The following is a 20,659-nucleotide window of genomic DNA, read 5'->3' as shown; positions in this document are numbered from 1 at the left end:
AAAGGAAGGCCTTGCACAGGACTTCTCACTCTGTGTGACTTAGGAGTAGAATGTGCATGTGTCTGTGGACTAAGCAATCAGTTTGTGTTAGCGTTCACTGTTAGAGGAGTTCAGCGCAGCTTTTGGCATAGAAAGAATCAAAGGTAGAGTTTAATTTATCTTTCACTTGCACAAGATCGCAATGTTGCCTGGATTCAATTTAACTGTAAGACTCATATTACATGTGCAGGACAGAGTGCTAACAAAGGACCAGTTGTACACATGCTGTAATATTGTACCACTTCCAGCAGTTGTTGCAATATGAAGAAAATGTAAGCTTCTAGCTTACTTTATTCAGATGACTGTTCTTCTTGCTATGGAAATGTTACTTCCTGGAAAACTTGAACTTCTCTAAGGCTCTGTTCCAAAAAAAAAACAACCTAAACAAACAAAACCTAAAAAAAACCATTTCTTTTAGTAAAATTGGAGAGTCCCCCCCCCTTCCTTCCCCACCACTGCCTTATGAGTTTCCAGCCACTCTATAAAAGAAAAAGAAAAACCACCATAAAAATGTGACTGGGTGGCTTTTGTGGGGGCTTGTGGGACATTTCCCTTTAGGCTTCTGAATGGTCAGATTGCCATGATGCAGTATGTGCTTTGTAATGCAACTATTCTGATGGTTCGCTTCACAGCTGAGGCGAGCCACCATTTCAAACCCCATAACAGGAGCCTTGGAGACGGCACATTACAGAATTAGCAAAAGGTAAGACAGCTCTATGCCAGATGTTTTGGGCCTGTAATGAGTGTGTAGATTCTGCTCATTATGGGGAAAAAAGAGGTGGTCTAAAAAGGCAACTTTGACTTTGTAGTCCACCACTTTATCACGTGCAGATCTGAAACAGGCTGTTACTGCTGAGTTTCTCAGTCTTTTCCTTCAGCTTGAAGTTCTGGGGGCTTATTTTGATTTCTTGTTTTTCTTTTTTGGGTCACCTTGATGTGTTCTCAAACAGTAACCTGTAAGAAAAGCAGGACTCTATAATCAGTGGAAAAAAAAAGTGATGCTACAAAACCTTCATAAGAATCTGTTTTTAATATTCCCTTCCATTTGCTCTTCTCACCAGCTGAAAATTGTCTTCCCTTTCCTTGTAAAACCTAGCAGGCCACTGGAAGTGTGAATTACCTTTATATGTGTGAGAGATGCTTTAAGTCCTTACCATGTGTGACAGCTGGAGTGGCATGTACGCAGCATTCCATTGTCTGAGATAATCCTATGCTTCTGTCTGGTCTCTTAACTCCTGCTGACACAGGTCTGGCAGAATGCAAGCTCAGTTTCACTGGGCTCCTGGTTCTTGCCAGCTTGTCTATGAAGTACTGCAAGTGTTGAATTTAGCCAGTGTCTTCCAAAATTGGCTGGCTCTGAAAGAAACCACCTGCCTGCTGCCTGACTCGTGGTAGTAGTTGTGGTGATTGAAGATTGGCTGCTTGCTCTGTCAGCATTAAGCCAAAATTCTGAAAGGAGTTAAACTTCTGGGTGAAGAGGAATGGTCTGTGAAACTCAGCATCATAAATTATTTGCAGAAAGTCTCTAGTTGAAAATCAAAAAACAGGAGGAGAAAAAAAAAAAGGGAGAATAAAAGGAGGAAAAAAGTGAAAGGACAATCTAACCAAATTTTTCCAACCAATTTGTTTTGATCCGGACATGGCAGCTACAGCTTCTGTTGCCCTTCTAACATTGCTACATTAAGAGCATTGCATACCATCCAGACCAATCGGAACCCTTTCAAACACCTGTGGCTTGGCAAAAAAGCAGCCTACTAGGTGGGTAAGCCCTTGTCCTTTCTCTTTTTGTAGCTGAGCCGTGCTACTGTTCATGACCCTGAGACTGGGAAACTGACCACAGCACATTACAGAGTCTCTAAGAGGTAAGGGAAATGTCTTCCAAAGGAGGAAGTCTGTCCTGGGTCTGAGCTCCTTCAGCTCTCTGTGTGGGGCAAATGAGGACTTTGTGTCACTTTTAGATTCTTCCTGTCTCTTTAGAAGAAAGAAAAATGGCCTAAAGCAAACTGAGCTGTTATATAACAAAGCAAGTGACCTGCTGAAATGGAAAAATAGCTTTTTCTGTTAGTGGTAGCCAAGATGGGTATTCCCTCTTTTGAATTGCATGTCTTGTCTGGTGCAACTGATGTACTAAACTGTTAGCACTGCGTGGGGTTCTGCTCATACTAACAAACAATAGAAAAGGTGGCCTGTGTAGATCTCCTCTACCACTAAACTTCATATTGATATTTGCTGCTTAAAGCTGGGTGCTGATGGGCTGCTCAAATTAATGGGAGTAGTGCAAATGAAAGCCAGTTCATAATTTTAAAGAATTTCCTTGTTTAAATGATTGAGAGTAGTTGCTGTTTTAGTAGAAAACCAGTATTCCTTCAGCTTCCTTGAACGTGGTAGATAAAACCTCCAGGGTTTTGAATTAGCTGTAAATTTCTTTAAAAAGCTGAAAGTGTCTCAAAGTACTGGATCACAAGAAACTGATCGGTTAGTGTGGTTTTATAACTCTCATGGAAGCTAGAACACTGTTTTAACTGAAGTCTGATCCGTAAAACCATGCTTGTAACAAGTAGCAGCAAGCTGAGAACTTATTTTTGTACACTGAAAGCTGCCTTGCACCTTCAGCAGTGTGTGGGTCCGCTTACTTCTTGGAGTGTGTGCAGGCAGCAGGGGTCCTTTGGAAATTGTCTGGTGCGCTCTTACATATTTATTCCTCACAGCTGCCTCCACAGGCCCCCTCCAGAATGACTGTAGGAGCGTTTGTCTTCCTGTTTGATGTGTGGTGCACTTAAAATTAAAAACAAAAAATTAAACTTAGTCTGTCCGAGTCCTATCTTGGTTGTCTGTGACTGCGTATTTTAAAGGAAGCATTTATTCAGTCTAGGGATTTGTCCTCTGCAACATGGACCAGTGTGGGGCATTTACTGAAGAAAATCTGTTTGGACATACCCTCAGGGTTTTTGTCGAACTTGATGGGCTAACAATAGGAATTGGAGAAGGTGACCAGATTACTAACTGAAATTGAGGTGCATAATTTGCCTCTATTCAGTAAATTGGCCTCTCTCAGTAAAAGGACTTCTTATTAGAGTTTTGATTTTTTCATTAGTTGGAAGTGTTGTGCCTTGAGAGTATTGGAGATGCCATAGTCAGAAAAAATAGGATTAGACACCACCTATCATTCAAAGCTGATTGCCGCATAAATGTGTGCAGGAGATGGTGCAGCCATATCGCATTTACCATCACCTCTTCACTGGCTTCCTGAGGTGACAAAACAGCTTCTCCTAAGGATTTAATCTGGGATTAACTGTGTGCTCTGCCATGCCTAGATACTCTGAGGAGGTGTAAGAGCAGCTGTGAAGAGCTGCAGCCTCCTTGTGTGGTGTGCTGCGAGCCTGGCATGAACCCCATGGTGAGCAGCTGCTGCAGGAGACCCCTCAGAGTTTACGGTTCCGTGCTCACAAAGGTGTCACTCTGGGACTTCCTTCCAACCTACCTAAGGAACTCTGAAAATTAAATGAGATTTTACTGAGCTAAGGTTTTTAATTCTATATCTTACTGGAAACTGGAATTAGAATTGCCAAGAAACAGGCAGGTAATTGGGGCATAGCACATAGTGAAGTTACTGAAGGCGATATTTTGAGGGTAAGAGCGGACTTGAGGGTGGAGGAAGATTTCCCTTCTCATGTTTGCCTTTGCCACTCCTCCATGTGCAGGGTGTTTAGGATGTGTATACTTTACAAGAGAACTGGTAGCTAAATCTGTAGGAGGAGGTAAAAGCCACCCTAAGCCCCCAGGCCAGACTGCTTTAACAGGATCATAGTATTAATGCTGGATCACTGAATGCCTCTTGCAGAACCTCTTGCTGTTGGAGCTGGTTTGGATTCCAGATGAGTCGTTGCTCCTAAAACCAAAAAAATGCTTGCTTTATTTTTCCTCATAGATGGCTGCGTTCCCCCTTCAAACATTCTTTCCTAGCAAATGCATGTCTAAATTACAGCATTCCTCTCTTTGAGAGGACTACTGTTTGCTGTGCAGTACGTGGCAGGCTGTATAAAAGGGGGCACCTTGCCAGCGGTTTGAGGAGCGCCATCAGTCTGTGCTATGTACAGTGCTCAAATAAACTCAGATGCTCTGACACAGCTTTTAAAACTGCTATTTTTTTTTTCCTTCTCTCAGCAGCCAGTTGGAGCTCATGGCACATGTTAAAGTTTCCACTTCAGAAATGCCAGTCTATGCTTTTATTTGCTCCCTGTTGCATCTGTACTAGTACTTTTTACTTACTAGGTACTCTCTAGAATGTTTTTAAATATAAGTGCCAGTATTTTGAGTGAGCCATGACTGTTGTAAAAGCAGTGTTGGAATATTCTGGTGCAGTGCTGGTGTGGCTGAGACTAAGGACATGGCCTTTGTCATGCCTGATAGCAGGCTGCCTAGTGCAGTTGGAGAAAGAGACGAGCTTTTGGGTACGTTAAGCCGTTGAATGTCATGTAGCTCTGCAGACTTGTCTGGTTTTCTCCTAATACACAGCTTACTCTAAATATTTCTGCATATAAATCTTGCACTAAAAATATCAAATGAGATACCCAATACAGAGTTATAAGAGGGGAGAAAGTAAATGCAATTACTGCTAGCTGTTTGTAATGGATATAAAAGTTAAGAGCTAGATATCTGTGAGGAAGAAGAAATCCCTCTACGTGAATTCAGCACTCTAACAAAGTTCTCTCCATTACTGTAGCATATTAACTTACTTAATGGGTGTCTTTTTACAAAGCCGAGTGGTACTCCAACATACTCCTGCTTTGTAGTCTGGGTATTTTGGCTCATGGAAATATTAAATCCTCCAGTACGTAGTCACCCACATCTTAAACTGCTGTGCTTATGACTGCCCAAGAAATAAGCTTGTCCCTTTCAGTTAATACGTTTGCTGCCCATGGTGGGCTCATAGGTGTCAGCTAGTCAAAAATCTAACAATATGCTGTTCCTGTGAGTTAACTTGTTGGGTGAGCAGCTTAATTGAACAACTGTGTAGGGAAGAGTAGGACCTTGTGTGCATTTACTGAACCACAGTGGACCTTGGACTATGCATATATTGAAAGAAGTTTGCAGAACACAACGCTGTTAATTCTGCATTATATACACCACTGGTGAGGGAGGAAAAAGTCCTTTGGGTGAAGGAATATCTTCTATAACTGATCTTGAAACAGGCACACACTTTGTCAACAAAGGACCCAGGTTGAGACTAGGCCACAGTGCAAAGCCTGCAGTGACAGAGGGCCCTTGTGCATCCTAAATGCAGCAGGTGTGGAGACCTCCTGGTGCTGGCCAGTTGCTTTAGGCATGTGCAAGGCCTCCTGAGCTCTTCTGAGAGCAGATTTTGTGCTGCTTCCAGAGTTAAATCATAACTCTTCCACTCAGAGCTACAGGCCTCCCTCCCCTTTAAGTTGTGCTCAGCAGACAGGCTGGCAATTGAAATACAGCTTCAGTTCCCTATTTCCTCTGCCTTTCATAGACTTCATAGCCTTGGGCAATTAATTTTATTTCTAGAATATATATATATATAGTACTTCTACTTTGTGAAAGGTTATAGTACTCTCCCTGTTGAAATATTACAGAATCAGTAGGTTGGAAAAGACCTCCGGGATCATCAAGCCCAAGCATTCTTATCAACCACTAAACCATGCCGCTGAGCATCTCATCCACTTGTCTTTTAAATATTTCCAGGGATGGTGACTCAACCATCTCCCTGGGCAGCCTTGGCCAGTGCCCAATGACACTTTCTGTAAAGTTTTTTTATTCTGATGTCCAGCCTGAACCTCCCCTGGCAGAGCTTGAGGCCATTTGTCTTGTGCTGTCCCCTGTCACTTGGGAGAAGAGCCCAGCTCCCTCCTCTCCACAACCTCCTTTCAGGTAGTGGTAGAGAGCAATAAGGTCTCCTCTCAGCCTCCTCTTCTCCAGGCTAAACAACCCCAGTTCCCTCAGCTGCTCCTCGTAAGACTTGTTCTCCCCTCACCAGCTTCGTTGCTCTTCTCTGGACACACTCCAGAGCCTCAACATCCTTGTAGTGAGGGGCCCAGAACAGAACACAGTATTTCAGGTGTGGTCTCACCAGTGCCAAGTACAGAGGGAGAATAACCTCCCTGGACCTGCTGGTCATGCTTGTTTCTGATACAAGCCAAGATGCCATTCTTGGCCACCTGGGCACACTGCTGGCTCATGTTCAGTCAGCTGTCAACCAACACCCCCAGGTCCTTCTCCTCCAGGCAGCTTTCTAGCCAGACTTCTCCCAGTCTGTAGCACTGCATAGGGTTGTTGTGAGCCAAGTGCAGGACCCGGCATTTGGCCTTGTTGAACCTCATGCCATTGGTCTCAGCCCAGCGGTCCAGCTTGTTCAGATCCCTTTGCAGAGCCTCCCTACCCTCCAGCGGATCCACACTTCCTCCCAGCTTAGTGTTGTCCGCAAACTTACTTATGGTGCATTTAGCTCATTATTGCCCGTGCTGTGTGCATTGGTGTAAATGCACTTCAGCTGGGCTGATAATCCCTCCACTCTCATAAAGGGAATAGTGTTCATTCCCAAATGACTGGTACTTGGATTATCTAACCCTGCAGTGCTAGTCACATCCTTTCCTTCACTAGATGTACTTGCCCCCACTCACTCTGTATTGATATACTGGAGGTCCTCTCCAGTGTACCATCCCTCAGGCACTGGAGTTCCACTTCCAGGCTCACTCCCGACTAGCCTGGTTCAAGGGTTCATTGCAATTCTAACTAACCAATACAGTAAGAATGTTTTTCCCTTTCTTTTTCCTGGAAGGCCTTTATGGTATGGTGGGCAGAGGCAGCAAAAGCCTACGATTTGAAGGCTTTATGGACCTGCCCGATGGCTGTGTTGAGGCTTTTCTTGTGTCTAGAATGGGAGGTTAGGGTTGCTTGTGCGTATCACCCGCTCAGCATGACTGCACGGCATGTGGCTGCATTGCTGCTTTTCCTTTGGGAAGTGCTTTGTGTTAGTGTTCTGTGTTCTCCTGCCACCTTAAATCAAAGCAGGTTGCATTGTAACACTCCCTTATACTAACTGTTTGGAAATGGAGCTCTGTGTACGTGTTTGTGTAAGTGTGTCTTGAGACTCTATTTCTTTTATCCTTTGTTCACTTATTTATCAAAAAAAAAATGCTCATAGCGATTCTGTAACCTGTGTCAGTGCCTTGTGTCATGTGTCACGCTACTGTTCCTCCTGTGCAAAGTGGTTTGCTGTTTTTTTTAATACAATTTTTATATTAAAGAAAACAATCTTAATTTAGTATAGACGTGAAAATCTGAGTAGAAATACTATGGCGTACTAGGCAGCTAAGGCTCAGCGAATAGGTTGACAGTCTTGTAAAAGCAGCAGGGATGCTAGAAAAAAAGGCAGAATTAGCTGTCTCCGTTGTCCTACGAAAAGGAGCAAATGTGGGACGCAAATCATCAATATTCTCATCTGTATTAGGCACCAGCAGGGGACTACCATGTTAAACAGAGAAGAGGAGCAGGTAGGTAGTGAGTGTGCCAAGAGGGCAAAGCGGAACAGGAAAAATGAAGGTACCTTGGCTAGATGCAGCAAGAAAAACAAGCAGCATGTGAGCTGAGGAGTACTTAAAAAAAAAAAAGAAAAAGAGAAAAGGAAAAATGGCAGTGGGTAGATGAAATTGGTTTTCAGAAAAAATGAGATAAAAAAATGTGTGCATATTTGTTTCTATGTAAGCAACTGGATATGTTCAGGGCTGGTAAGGGCCCAGTGGGGATGCACAAAGCTGAGGTTATACCAACCCTGTGCCCTTTTCTGCCAAACACACTGCTGTTCTCAGTGTGCAGCTGCTTCTGGGTGACAGAGCTGCTTCCCAGCCATGTAGCTTTCAAGAATGAGCAACTACGTAGAGTAAAAAACGATGCTTCACTAGCTCAAGGCAGCAGTTCTTGTGTAGAACTGCTCCTCTACCTGTTCATACCTTTTACTGCTGACTTTGTTCACAAGTTATTTAAAATGCAGTATTTTGAGCTGGAAAGTCCTGATTTATTGTAGGAGTGAGTTAGTGTAAAGATGCCTTTAGAACGGGGAGGCTGACCATTTGCATTCATATTTTAAAAAAAAGGGGGAGGTATTTTTTCCTTAAAAATTGTGTGCTTGAGGCGGGGGCTAAATATGAAATTTGTAATAGGCTGTTTTGGTGGAAATTGTTCAACAGGGACAATAGTAAAGAATTTTATGTATGGTTTAATTGTTTTCATAATGCTTTTTAGCTCAGGTAAGTGGTGTGAAAGGACAGATGACAGTGTGTGCCTGTAAGTGCTTGACATGCAGGACAGCCAAGTTAGTTACAATCACGTAGACGCTGTGTATACTAAGTAAAACAGCTCACGTATTCCATTCCCAAGTGCTGCTTCAAAATGCATCAAATGTGAGGTCTTGATTTGCTGTTCGGAATAGGTAAGACTAAAATTGTGTTGTGCCTGTTTTCTAAAACAGCTTGAAGCAGATTGTACTATTTGGAATGTTTCATTGGTCTTTTGGTTTTCCAGTATGGGAATGAATGCCCTTAATTTTAGGGCTTCCTTCATGCAGTGCTGCAAAGTGTTATTTCTGGAAAACATGTTTATTAAGTGCAGCCCTTTGTAATGCCCTGGAAATATTTCTGATCATCTTGCAAAACTCTTGAAAAGTATGAAAATATAATCTTAAATTCCAAGCATTGCATTTGCACTGCCAGCTTACTGCCTAATTACTGCCGTACTTCGTTAATTTCTTCTTTCTCCCGTGTAGTGCTTGGTTGTCTGGATATGAAAGCCCTGTGGTGTCTCGCATTAACACCAGGATACAGGACCTAACAGGACTTGATGTCTCCACAGCAGAGGAACTACAGGTAAAGCGTTGGGACAAGTCTCAAGGTGAATGTGGGCATTTCACTCTGGATGGCCTCATGTGCAGCACTTGTGCTCCCTCAGGCAGTGTTGGCCACAACAGCTTATTCAGCTCAGGGGCAGCTGACTTGAGGGTTGGTTTGATTGAAGGCCATGGGAAGAATGAGTGAGTGTTCTACAGGGAGGAAGAAACAAAGTTATCTTTGCAGAGTAGTGCTTATTTAACCATGAAATGGCTTTCTGTTGCTGAAGGGAAACAGCAATAACTGAAATGGTTCCTGTTGGTTGAAGTGGATGTGTGACGCCGTTTTATTTATCGTACTAAGTTTCATTGCTGCAGGGTCAAACTTGGCTCTGTGGTGATAGTGCAAAGTTTGTCTTGACTGATACTTAAGGAAAGGGGGACAAAATGGGTGTTTAGGTTTGCCATCCCATCCTTGATCCTTGAATGCCAACAGTATGCTAGTGCTAGTATCTGTAACATGGGAAAGGCAGACTGTAACTTGACTAAATTTTATTTAAGTACTTATTTTCATTCGTTTACTTGAGGCTTTCAAGCGAGAGCTGCTTCTCTGATTCTGAGAAACCATTCGTACCTAGAAAGCAGGACACCAGGAAGCGGTTCCTAAAAACTGTTGTGCTGCTCTGCCACTCCATTCAGGCTCCTGATGATAAAACTCCCAAGCATCTGGTTGAAAATTGAGGTTATGAACCCGTAGAAAAGATGAAGGAAAAAAAAATAGGCAACAAGGACAGTGGATCCTCTTTGTTGACATAGAGATCAAAAAGTGATTTAAATGTCAGTGATGTAAAAGTGCCACGACCTATTTTGAAGAGAAAATTTCTGTGGAAGGAAAATATTTTTCTGCCCTGGGGATGTACTGGATTCCTTACCTGGCGTGTGCTGCGTCTTGTAATGTCATTCTTGGATGTGCTGCTCCTTTTGTAGCTGAACGTCTTGGGGCTCCTTGGAGTTTCAAAAGTTTCATGACCAGGTTCTGTACTTGAAGGTCATTAAAGCAGACAGTAGCAGGCACTTAAAAGTGAGAGAATGTCTTTACCATTCAGCTATGGTGAAGAGAGCTCTCTCAATAAAGCTTACCCTGGGGAAGGGAAGACTCAGCTCTGGCTTTGCCAGGAGTTGGTGTCCCATCAGGAACTACAAAGGCGGAGTGCAGGGCTGAGGCCCTAAGGCTCTGAGGCAGGTTCTGGCCCTACGCTGATAAGGATTCTGGCTGAAGCTGGAGCTAGCTGTGAATGTAAAAGTTTACATTTATAGAGCTGCCTCCAGGACTGTGCTGCATACGGTACGGTTTAGCTGGCGGAGACCTGTAAATTCCCAGGGCTTCATTTTTAAACTTTTATCTGTTGAAAGGTTGTAGATGATGGGCAAATTCTTGTCTGGGTTAAATACTGCTTTACTAGATTTTATGCTTCTCCTTCCACTGTAGGTAGCCAACTATGGAGTAGGAGGCCAGTATGAGCCTCATTTTGATTTTGGAAGGGTAAGTCCTGTTTTCTGTCTCCACCTCTTTCTTCTTCACAAGCACTATGTTTCTTTTTTTCAGGTGGCAAATTATGGAGTGGGAGGACAGTATGAACCCCACTTTGACTTTGCACGGGCAAGTAAAGAGATGGAGGAGAGATAGTCACCTGGTGAAGCCTAGGCCTCCTGGCTTTGGCACAATTTTTATTCTTCAATGTGTATTAAATTTTGTAGCTCTTCCAACTTTTCTAATCGCTGTTAGTGGAGAAAGCCCTCTAACCCACCAGCTGAACCGATAAACGTTTTGGGCATTACAGAGCAACAAGGTTTTTAATCAAAAACATAATTAAAGAATTATTCTAAGGAGATGATGTATAGCTCTTAACAGAGCAAAGGGCTTTAACTTTATTCTGAATCTGAGGAAAAGTTTAGAAACATTATAGCCGGACAGGGCACTGGCTGTGTAAAGCCACTTGTTTAAAATCACTGAAGGATATACAGCTACCCTGCATCAAAACTCACTGTATATCTTGTCCTGAGGTGTGTGGCATATAGTGGCATTAGCTAATGTGCTTCTATGCCCTGGAGCTACCACAGCTGTAGCTGCAATGCAAAGCAGCGCTGAACAAGGCAAACGTGACTGCTCGTGTGAGCACTTAAGTCTCAGAGAAAGGCTTTGTAGGCAGCGGAAAACTTGCATTGCAGCTTACTGGGTAGGCCTGTGGTGCGGAGGGAGAACTTCTTTCCCCAGAGCCAAGGCTCAGGCATCTTGGATGCTGCTGAGACGTTTTGAAAAGATAAGTGTGCTGTTACTGTCGTTTACGTGCTAGCAGACTGCCAACTCCAGGAAAAAACCTACTGAGGTCATCTTATCTCGCCACTCCCAAATTTTTTTGAGTTGATTTAAACTCCCAACCTATTTCTGTTCCAGCTTGAATGGCAGACTGCTGGAAATAATGCCACTGAATTCAGTTGGTTATTTATTGGGCATACTTACGTGTGATATAACACCTTCAAATTAACCTTATGCTGTGAATCCAAGACACCGACTATTAATCAGAATCTCTGCTCTGTAAGCACATGCTCAAAAGCATTGCAGACAATTAACAGGTCTTGTTTGGAAATGCATGAGTTAATTTCTGGAGTAATGATTGCTGAAATTTTAGAGCATGCTAACAATGGTCATAGGGGTTGGGTTCTAGAAGTGAAAATGGAGGTGGGGCAGAAGCCCATCAAAATGGGGGTTGGTTCCTGCAAGTCAGGTGATAACAGCCTTTTGGTTACACTGCGGTTCTTCAGGCTAGTTAGTTAATTAGCCTGTTAAGCTCCTGAGTGCTGAGGCGCACTTGGCTTCTGTCCTTCTTCCCAGCTGTAATTATAGAATCATAGAATATTTTGGGTTGGCAGGGACCTTAAATATTATCCAGTTCCAACCCCCCTGCCATGGGCAGGGACACCTCCCACTGGCTCAGGCTGCCCAAGGCCCATCCAACCTGGCCTCGAACACCTCCCGCGATGGGACAGCCGCAGCTTATCTGGGCAACCTGTTCCAGTGCCTCAGTAATTTCATAGCAAAGAAATTCCTCCTTATGTCTAGTCTAAGGAGTAATGAAAGAGTAAAGGTGAAGTGAGGGAGCTGGTGTGGAGGAGGCCTCCCTTCTGAGCACAGCACTGTGCTGGTGCTGTCACAGCCGCCTTTGGGCAGGGACAGCCCTTCCTCCTGCCCAGGCACCTGCAGCTGGGATAGTGCTGCTTAACCAATTGCTCCATGGATTTTTAGCAGCACTCCAAAATGCCTGTGTGCCAGGAAAGGCAGCCAGGTCAAACAGCATCCAGCACCTGCCACTCTTAAGTGCGAATTGGGAAAGGCCGGAGCAGGAAAGGCACCGAGAACTACCCCTGTGGCAGAGCATGGCTGCAGCCTGGTTCCCAATGAACCTGGCACTGATGAGCTGCCCACACTGTTGCTCGTCTTGGCTGAGCACAAGGGAGGATAAGTGAGTGTAATGAAATAATTAAGTTTGTGGCTGTAAAGAGGATTTATATACTCATTTTCAGGCAGTACAGTTGTTCTTGCCCATTAGCAGTTTGGGCTTATGCCTTCCCTGTCCTACAGAATTTTAAAATGCCTGCTTTATTTAAGTCAATACATACATTCATATTGCATTCTCCCCTCCTTCCAAACAGAGGGATTGAATTAATTTTTCTGCATGACTTTGCTGCTGGCTCTGCAGCTGTGTGTCATTGGCTTCTCTCAATAATCAAATTGAAATGCTTATGAAATGTGCTTGCTTTTATTCACAGAAAGATGAGCCAGATGCTTTTAAGGAATTGGGAACAGGCAACCGAATTGCTACCTGGTTGTTTTATGTAAGTGATATATTTCTGTCATGTGCTAGTGTCAAAAATATCTGTCGCTGCATATTCTATGCTGTTGAATGGGATTCCATTACATTTTTTTTACTGGTGACTTGCAAATGAAGGCAGCCACTGACTTAATAGTAATACATGAAGTATCTTCTTACCCATAAGTAACGGGTTTCCTGTGTGTTCTTAAGGGGAGGTTTCCCCAAAGGTGCATCACTTTAAATTCATTGACTGTCCATTTGTTTTATGTTTGCATGAGTATTGATGGCACGCTCCCTCCGGGAACACGTGGGGAGAAGGCCGGTGGTAGCGCTTGGAACAAGGTGGCTGGGTTTCAGTCATACCTAAGGCTGTCTGTTACACAGCCTATCCTCCCTCACAGGGAGGCAGGAATCAAGTTGTTCAGTGAGCTCTCTTTCACTGATCCCTGGGACTGCCTGGGCCTGCAGCTGACCTGTGCCTTTCCTCTCAGATGAGCGACGTGTCGGCTGGGGGAGCCACTGTCTTCCCTGAGGTGGGAGCCAGCGTTTGGCCTAGAAAGGTGAGCAGTGATTCCATCTGGTGAGCCACTCCCTTCCCCTGTTGTACTCGACAACAGAGCATAGGAGGAGTATTCGAACACTTACAATGCGTTCATACAGAGAAAGTGAGAGCAGAAGGTACCTAGGAGTAAGTGAGGAAGCGGAAGTGGTACTGGTCAGTCCAGGGGCCTCAGATCTTCTGCATGTTAATGCATCCTTACGTTTGGACTTCACTGCTTCTAACACATTGGATTTACAAAACATAAGAGTACTGCAAAACACATTTTGAAAATACTGCGATCTGTAAGTAGTTTCAGTCTTGACGTGTCTGTAGGGAATTCTCCTTGAAATAATATATTTCTGTGACGTTTTTCCCTCAGAAGGGTCACAAATAAGGTCCTTCTTTGCTGTCCAGCTGCTCATTTTTAGTAATTCTGCTCTTTAAAGCTGGTCAGAGTTAAATGCAACTGACTTATGGTTTTAAAAGAATCAATAGCCAAGTATATATAACTACAGAATGAGTCAAAGGAGACTCGCTCCTTGGGACAGCAAGTGTTCGAGTATGGGAAAGGGCCTTCCATTGAACATCTGAAATAAGTATGCATACCTCTTCCTCATCGTTAACTAAGTTGATGTGAAAGTATGTATCACATGGAGTGAAATGCTGAGGGTTTCCACTGCAATTTCCAGGGAACAGCTGTATTCTGGTACAATCTCTTTCCAAGTGGAGAAGGAGATTACAGCACACGGCATGCGGCCTGCCCAGTACTAGTTGGAAACAAGTGGGGTAAGTACCTCTGATGCTGATCTCGCTGTCTGTGACCTGAGCTCTGGGGCTTTGCTGGGGGCTTGTGTTGGTTTTATTTTTCCTCTGGACTTCATGGGGGAATAAAATGAAATTAAGTCCTTTATAAAGAAATCTACTTTATAGCTATGTCTACTAAATATCTCTCTATAGATATTATGTTTTATATATTACATAAAGTAGCATATTTATTACATATATTAAACCACGTAATACTATATCTAATAGTCTTTTGTAGTTTTGCAGCTATTGGAGCGTTTTTTTCCCCTCTTGGATTTATTACACTGACTTTATATTTGTGATTCAGATAATCGGTGCTTAACTGAAAGCTGGCCAACAGCATGTATTTAGCTGAAATAGGAGCATGAGCTAACCAAGTGCAGTGATCAAATACCTTTATTTCTTTGCAGTATCCAATAAATGGCTTCACGAGCGGGGACAGGAATTCCGAAGGCCATGCACTTTATCAGAGTTGGAGTGATGTGGACTCTCGTCCCTTGTCTCTTCTATATTCAGTTTGAGTATAATGCACACATCTCCTACAGTTTACAATTGACTAACACTCCACTACAGGTTTAGTCTTCAGCTACACCGATGTTTCATCTGTGGACAAAACCAAATGTGCTTTTAGTCCCCTCAAGAAAAATCCCCTTAAGATTTTATGAACTGGATATGGTCTGAGTGCTACAGAAAAAAAAATAAGGACAAAATACAGACCAGGTCCACAACTAACAGTGGTGTTGTGTGTGGTCTTCCCTTCACCATCACCTATCTGATCTACATGGAAAGCCAGTGGTGACTGGCTTAGAGTCCTCCTCACAACTGTCAGTCTGCTAAGGGTGGGATGGAAGGGCTCCCTTCTAAGGAAGGCTGAATTAAACCCATTCATTGTCTGTCGTTTCCAGACATTTGACTCTGCTTTTCTAGAATGCCTGACCACTCCTGGTAAGAACTGTGGGCATGGTTTGTGTTTCTCTGGGGAACAGGTTGTTATCGTGGTTCAGCCTGGTTTTCCAGTTCCACAAAAGCCCCGAATTTTAAACTGTCTTCCTTTTCAGCATCTGTGGGGAATCTGGCTCAGCCTTGAATGTGTGAGCTGGCAGTTACATATGTGTAGATGAAGTGGCTTCAGATGTGTGGTATCAGATGTGTGCCTGCATCAGAGCAGCCTGACAACACTTACAGCCCATCTTCCCTCCGTGTTAATTCTTTAATGTTTGTCCACATAAACAAATGTTGCCTTTATTCTGTCGTAGTTGTCAGCTCTTGCATCTGTTCCTTGGGCAGTGGGGATGGCAATGTTACCGTCTTCATTAATCAAAATTAACTGTGCCTTAGGACACTGGAATTTCAAATTGGTTACAAGACTTCAGGTGATGAGATGTACATAGTCCTTGCAGGATACTCTCCACCCTCATCCTCCTGGCCTGTTTATAATCCTAAATCTTTTGGAGATGCTCTTTATTTTGCAAGTGTTTTTTCAGCTGCAGAGTGCAGGCTGCAGCAGTGACATGCCTTTAGTCAGGGGTGACTGTTCACACCGAATGTCAGAGAAGAAGGTGCCTGCTGTGATGGTTTGGTGCTGCTCACCTTGCAGAGTTACTGTGAGCGACAAAGCGCTGGGAAGGGGCCTCCTCCCAAGGCTCTGGTGCTGCTCTCTTGTAGCCAGGTCTGGAGCCGTCCTGATTTGTGCCACGCATACAGAAAAAGTCACTAAAGCCAGCACTGCCTTTGCTGGGTGAACTTGCTCACAGTGACTGTCTGGGACTTTATGTCGTGATGGGTCATCCTTACACTGAGATGAAGTGTAAGGATGTGAGGGAGATGAGCCTGTGGCTGCTGGAGCTGTTGAGCTTCTGCTCTGCTCGTCAGATTGCTGCGAGAGGAGTAGCTGCGTCCCGGCTAAGTGCAGGAGAGAGGCTGCAGGGGGTTGTGCTTTCCTCCACTGCTTCTCTTCCACATCAGGATTTTTAGCAAAATGTCCTACATACTCCACTAGCACAAGGACAAGAATCCAAGTGAGCTGCACCAGACTACCTAAAAAGTCTGATTTTCTGGATGATGATGGTTTTAATAATGTAGGGGTCAAGCCTGAAGTCTTTACCAAGGAAAAAATTCCAATTTTAGTTAATTGGATTTTATGCCTCAATAAAGTCTTGAAATTTGAGCCAAAACATAACGCCAATTGTTAATGTGTTAGAAATACCTCTGGAATACTGAGAGTGCAGTTTAAGGTACTGTAGCTTGAGGAACTGCATGCTTTCAGAAGACACTTTAAAATCGTTGCTGGAAAGTGCATTTGTTAAATTTCTTCTGAGCCTGTTAGAAATGGGACCTATGGAACTGTTTATCCTTAGCCCTGCATTTCGCCTGTGCTTCTGGCAGATGTGAAACAAAGTCCATCTAGCACTTAAGAAATAAAATGAAAAAGCAGAAATAGTTCCACTTTACATTTGCACTGCTCATTTATTCAGAGTAGCTGGTACGCTAGAGCAGTATCTAATATAAGTGGATTCACCAAAGAAATGGTTCATGAAGCTATAAGCTCTTGATCACTAAAATGTAATCATTAAAAAAACCCCTAACATTTCTGCTTACCTGAGCTTTCAGCCGGTGTCACTTATCTCCATTCCTATCTATGGGTTTTCTCTTTTCAGTCTTTTTTACTTAAGCTCCAAATAAAGGTGACTGTGGCTGTAGGTAAGTCCTGCCACTTCCCTGCCAGGAAAAGAACGCAGTGAGCAAGGGGGTGTTAGGAATCTTACCTTTGGGGCATTGATTTCTTTCGGTAGCTCCAAGGCCTCTCTAAATGCTTTTAGGAAAGCCAAGCCTGCATGGTTAACAAGCACAAAAAGAAATCACTGCATTGCCACCATGGACAGGTTGAGAAAAGAGCACCTGGCTTTGCTGCTACAGAGGAGCTCTTTGTTTCTAAAGCAGGCAGAGGAGTGATGACACTAAAATAATTCAACGCTGAAATAATTAAAATTGTGGAATTAATGTAAAGTAACAGGGAAACGCTGAATAAAAAGTGTCAGTGGCTGCTGTGGGTACTGCTGAGGGGGAAGAAAAGACTGTAGTCTCTTAGAGGAAGGAAGGACTGAAACAATGAGAAATCAGTTTGGTTCTGTTAAGGACTGTGGTTTGTGGTTCCCCCTTCCTCTATTCAGCTCTTCTCCTGCACCCCCTCTCCCCCTCCCCAGCTGAATTACTGCCTTGGGAGCGGCTGCAGAATGGCTGGGAGCACTGCTGGTGTTAGAACAAGCAGTTTAAGAACCATCTTCAAGAGGTGTTGCTTGGGGAGGAAAAATGTTCTGGTGCATGACTTCTTAAAGCAGTGAACTCACTGACCTGCAGTTCTTCAAAACGGTTTGTCTTTTGACAGTGAAAAATTTCACTTAATTTAAAAAAAACCCTATCCCCTCAAAACTAAAACTAGAGGCTGCTGAGGCACATTGGACTGAATTCCAGATTATCAGAAAGGATAAACTTAGTTTTTCAAACTGCAGACAATCCGTTATCTCCTCTTTCCCTGCTTCAGCAATGTCTGTGCCTGAGCTGTGTGGGGTTGTGCTGCTGTCTGCCTTACCCCTGCAGGTCTCCGAGGGCTTTTGGAGTGAGAGCATGGCTCCTGTGGGAATCTAATTTTGTATTAAAGCTGACTGAAAACCGTTTGGCTTGCAGTGATGTGACAACTGAAAAACTGCCTTACTGTTAAAGTTTTTGTAATAAAGTTTTTAATGTTAAAAACATGGGCTTAAAATAAAAGCCACTGCTGTTAGCAGTGAGAAATGTTCCACAGCACACTCTCTTTGTATGTGGCTGTTGTAAACCTGATCGCACAGCTTTTTATCACTGTGTGCGTTTGGGGAAGTGAGCATGTTTGTGTCAGTCTAGGTGTGCAGGTGATGCTCGTACTACCAACTGCTATTAAACACCTCCTGGGGCCCAAATGTGTCTCGAAACACGGCACGACTGGGCTGCAAAAGGGGAGAGGGGATCCTGCTGGGCTGAAAGCTTGGTGTGTAAAAATGAACAAAACGGAGCTGAGCTGCTCTTGGGGTTGAGTGGGACTCGACCCCTTTGTCTTCCCTAAAGCACTGACTGATGGCAGTAGCTGCTGTGGGATTTAATAGTGACACCCACACCAGCTCCTGGCTTGAAACTTGAAGTACACAGCACAGGGTTGGCTGCTAAGAGACCAGGGAGGACTTTCATTTGTACTTTCATTTGCTGATGTCAATAACCAGTTGCTTTGAGTAGTTCTAGGAAGAAGAAAGATCAGACTCACCTGCAACATAGACCCAACAGCACGATGGCAGACAGGGCACTTGGGTGTCTTCCGCCACCAAGACTTCTGCAGTTCATGTGGCCATCTTGTGCTTCACTCTGAAAACAGTGGAGCTCCTGCTTAATCTGTGGTCACCTGCCAAAAGGCATAGCAGGGGCTTGTTAGAAGCCTTCATCCTTTAGTCTGTGGATCAGAGCCTTGCACTGGTGCTAGAGTGCTCTGCTTTGCAGTCAGAACTGCCCGGCCTCCCCCATGCAGACACAGCTCACCTGCTCAGTGATTTGGCAGCCACATGGTTGGAAATAAGGCGAAAGTGTCCCAGCTTAAGTTTTGGAAACGTGAATTGATTCCATCCCCAGTTACTCCATGTGTGCTGCTAAACTGCTGCTGTGTCCCTGTCAGTGAGGTGGACTAGGGCCAGCAGAGCATGGGCAGCTGGGTGGCTCTGTCCTTTCAGAGCACAAGGCTTACTCCAACCGTTTTGGGGGGTTTGTGGGCTTCGCCCCCTCCCATGGAGGAAGGGAAGGATTGTGGTTCAGCCCTGTCCTACCCCAGACGAGTGCTTACACACTGTGTCTTCCCACCACCGTCCTACCCGGGTATCTCCAGCACAGCACAACCATGGGGGGATCATGACCATGGGAAGGGACCCACCTGGGTAAGAACTGCAGCTCGAGAAGCCAGGTTAGGGGAGAAGGGCTGCAAATTGCCACGCGGCAAGGAGAGATGAAGAGAAAGGAGAAGACCTGGCAGTGTCGGCACCTATGGATGGAGTGGAAGGCAGTGCAAGGCTGAAGCACTTCGTCCAGGGACTTCTTTGGAGACTGGACCAGCTCATGAGCATGAGCTCAGCCCCTGAGGGAAAGGGTCTTCAACTACCCGCCTGCCCTCTTCCTGCTGCTGGACAGGGTGGGACTTGGGCTACACCATTGAGCTACATACCACATTCTGATAACCAGTGACTCATCTGATAACCGGTGAGTCATCCATCTCCCAAAGTGACCACAGATCACCCACTAAGCGTAAACACCTGTGCTTAAAACATTGCCCAGCAACTCACGGAGCTGGCCGAAACTAACAGAAAAAGGGCTCAGTGCCTCAAGGCTCTATCCTGCTCCACATCACCAGCAGGACACAAAGGGAAGGATCCTGGCAAAGCTCATGACCATGTGTTTTGTGAAAGGAGTGCACAAAAGTAGCTGGACCAGCCCCTGTGCTTCTCTCCCAGGAACCGAGCGCAGGATGCAAGGGTCAGCATTTGCTTTGGCGGTGCTGATAATGCAAAGTCAAGATGGTTTCCAGCCTCACCCAGGCCGGAGTTTGCTACCATTGGCATGGGGCGGTACAGGCACACTCGGCAGTGCTGCAGGACAGGTGGCTGCCCCGTGGAACCGGCAGCTCTGCCCGGGTTTGACAGGGGCAGCAGCTGCCACCAGCCTGTGTCATTAGGAGGGAGTGACAGCGCAGAAAGACACAGGCAGGCAGGTGTCGCAGGGCTGCTTCAGAAGGCTCAGTGCAGTGGGGCCAAGTCTCCTGCAAAGCTAAAAAATGTCAGAATTTGCACTTAGTTTGCTGTGTATTTGAAAGACCCACTGCTCGTCTCTCCCCTGCCCTCTGGAGTTTCCACTCAAAAGCCTGGTCACTCAAACAGCAGTGACTGCTGAAGTTGGACATTGGAGTCTGTGGAGAGCAGCTGAACTGCCAGAGTAGCTTTCCGAGAGCAGCTGGAGCCTTCTCATGTCGTTTCCCTTCCCTGTTCTTTACCCGTTGTCTTTCACTGTTCACATTCATTTGGTTGTTTTCTTTTAATGAGTAACTCTGTAGAGACCTCCAGAGCTGCACAGGCCCCTGTGTCTGGGTGGGGCAGTCCCACCCCAGAGCCAGGACCTGCAGCTTCCCACAAGCCTGTGACTTGACATGGGTTTCGGTGCCAGCACTTCCTCGCTTTGAGTCACCTGTTTAACGCAGCAAAATCGGCATTACGCAAAGGCCATCTAACATCAGCCTTCCGGAGTCCCCTCAGGGGGACTCATACATCATTGATCTTACAGCTGGAGCGGACACGCCAAGGGATGGTCCCGCATGCAGTGTTTCTGAACCCAAACTACTCCCAGCTTGCCAGAGTGTGTCCAGAGAAGAACAATGGAGCCAGTGAAGGATCTGGAGTGCAAGTGTTATGAGGAGCAGCTGGGGTTGTTTAGCCTGGAGAAGAGGCTGAGGAGAGACCTTATCACTGTCTACAACTATCTGAAAGGAGGTTGTAGTGG

The 20,659-nt window shown here is 44.9% G+C and overlaps 1 protein-coding gene across 4 annotated transcripts in view; it reads left to right on the top strand.

Annotated features, from left to right (window-relative positions):
- The window catches only part of P4HA1 (prolyl 4-hydroxylase subunit alpha 1), a 37,895-nt gene extending 22,040 nt beyond the window's left edge, over positions 1-15,855 (top strand). The window contains exons 9-15 of one of the 4 annotated variants that reach the window (XM_054071512.1): positions 1,831-1,901; positions 8,825-8,924; positions 10,491-10,544; positions 12,713-12,778; positions 13,248-13,316; positions 13,987-14,083; positions 14,512-15,855. In XM_054071512.1, the coding sequence (XP_053927487.1) occupies positions 1,831-1,901; positions 8,825-8,924; positions 10,491-10,544; positions 12,713-12,778; positions 13,248-13,316; positions 13,987-14,083; positions 14,512-14,582 (528 nt within the window). In that variant the 3' untranslated portion in view covers positions 14,583-15,855. Of the gene's footprint in view, positions 1-671; positions 743-1,830; positions 1,902-8,824; positions 8,925-10,373; positions 10,428-10,490; positions 10,545-12,712; positions 12,779-13,247; positions 13,317-13,986; positions 14,084-14,511 lie in introns of all 4 variants that reach the window. The other 3 variants (XM_054071509.1, XM_054071513.1, XM_054071511.1) reach the window with 3 other exon arrangements.
- Positions 15,856-20,659: the final 4,804 nt, after the last annotated feature.

The sequence above is a fragment of the Cuculus canorus genome, chromosome 7 (assembly GCF_017976375.1).
Source record: "Cuculus canorus isolate bCucCan1 chromosome 7, bCucCan1.pri, whole genome shotgun sequence".
NCBI classification, from domain to species: domain Eukaryota; kingdom Metazoa; phylum Chordata; class Aves; order Cuculiformes; family Cuculidae; genus Cuculus; species Cuculus canorus.
The sequence above is the reverse complement of the archived record's forward strand: the minus strand, read 5'-3'. Positions and strand labels throughout refer to the sequence as shown.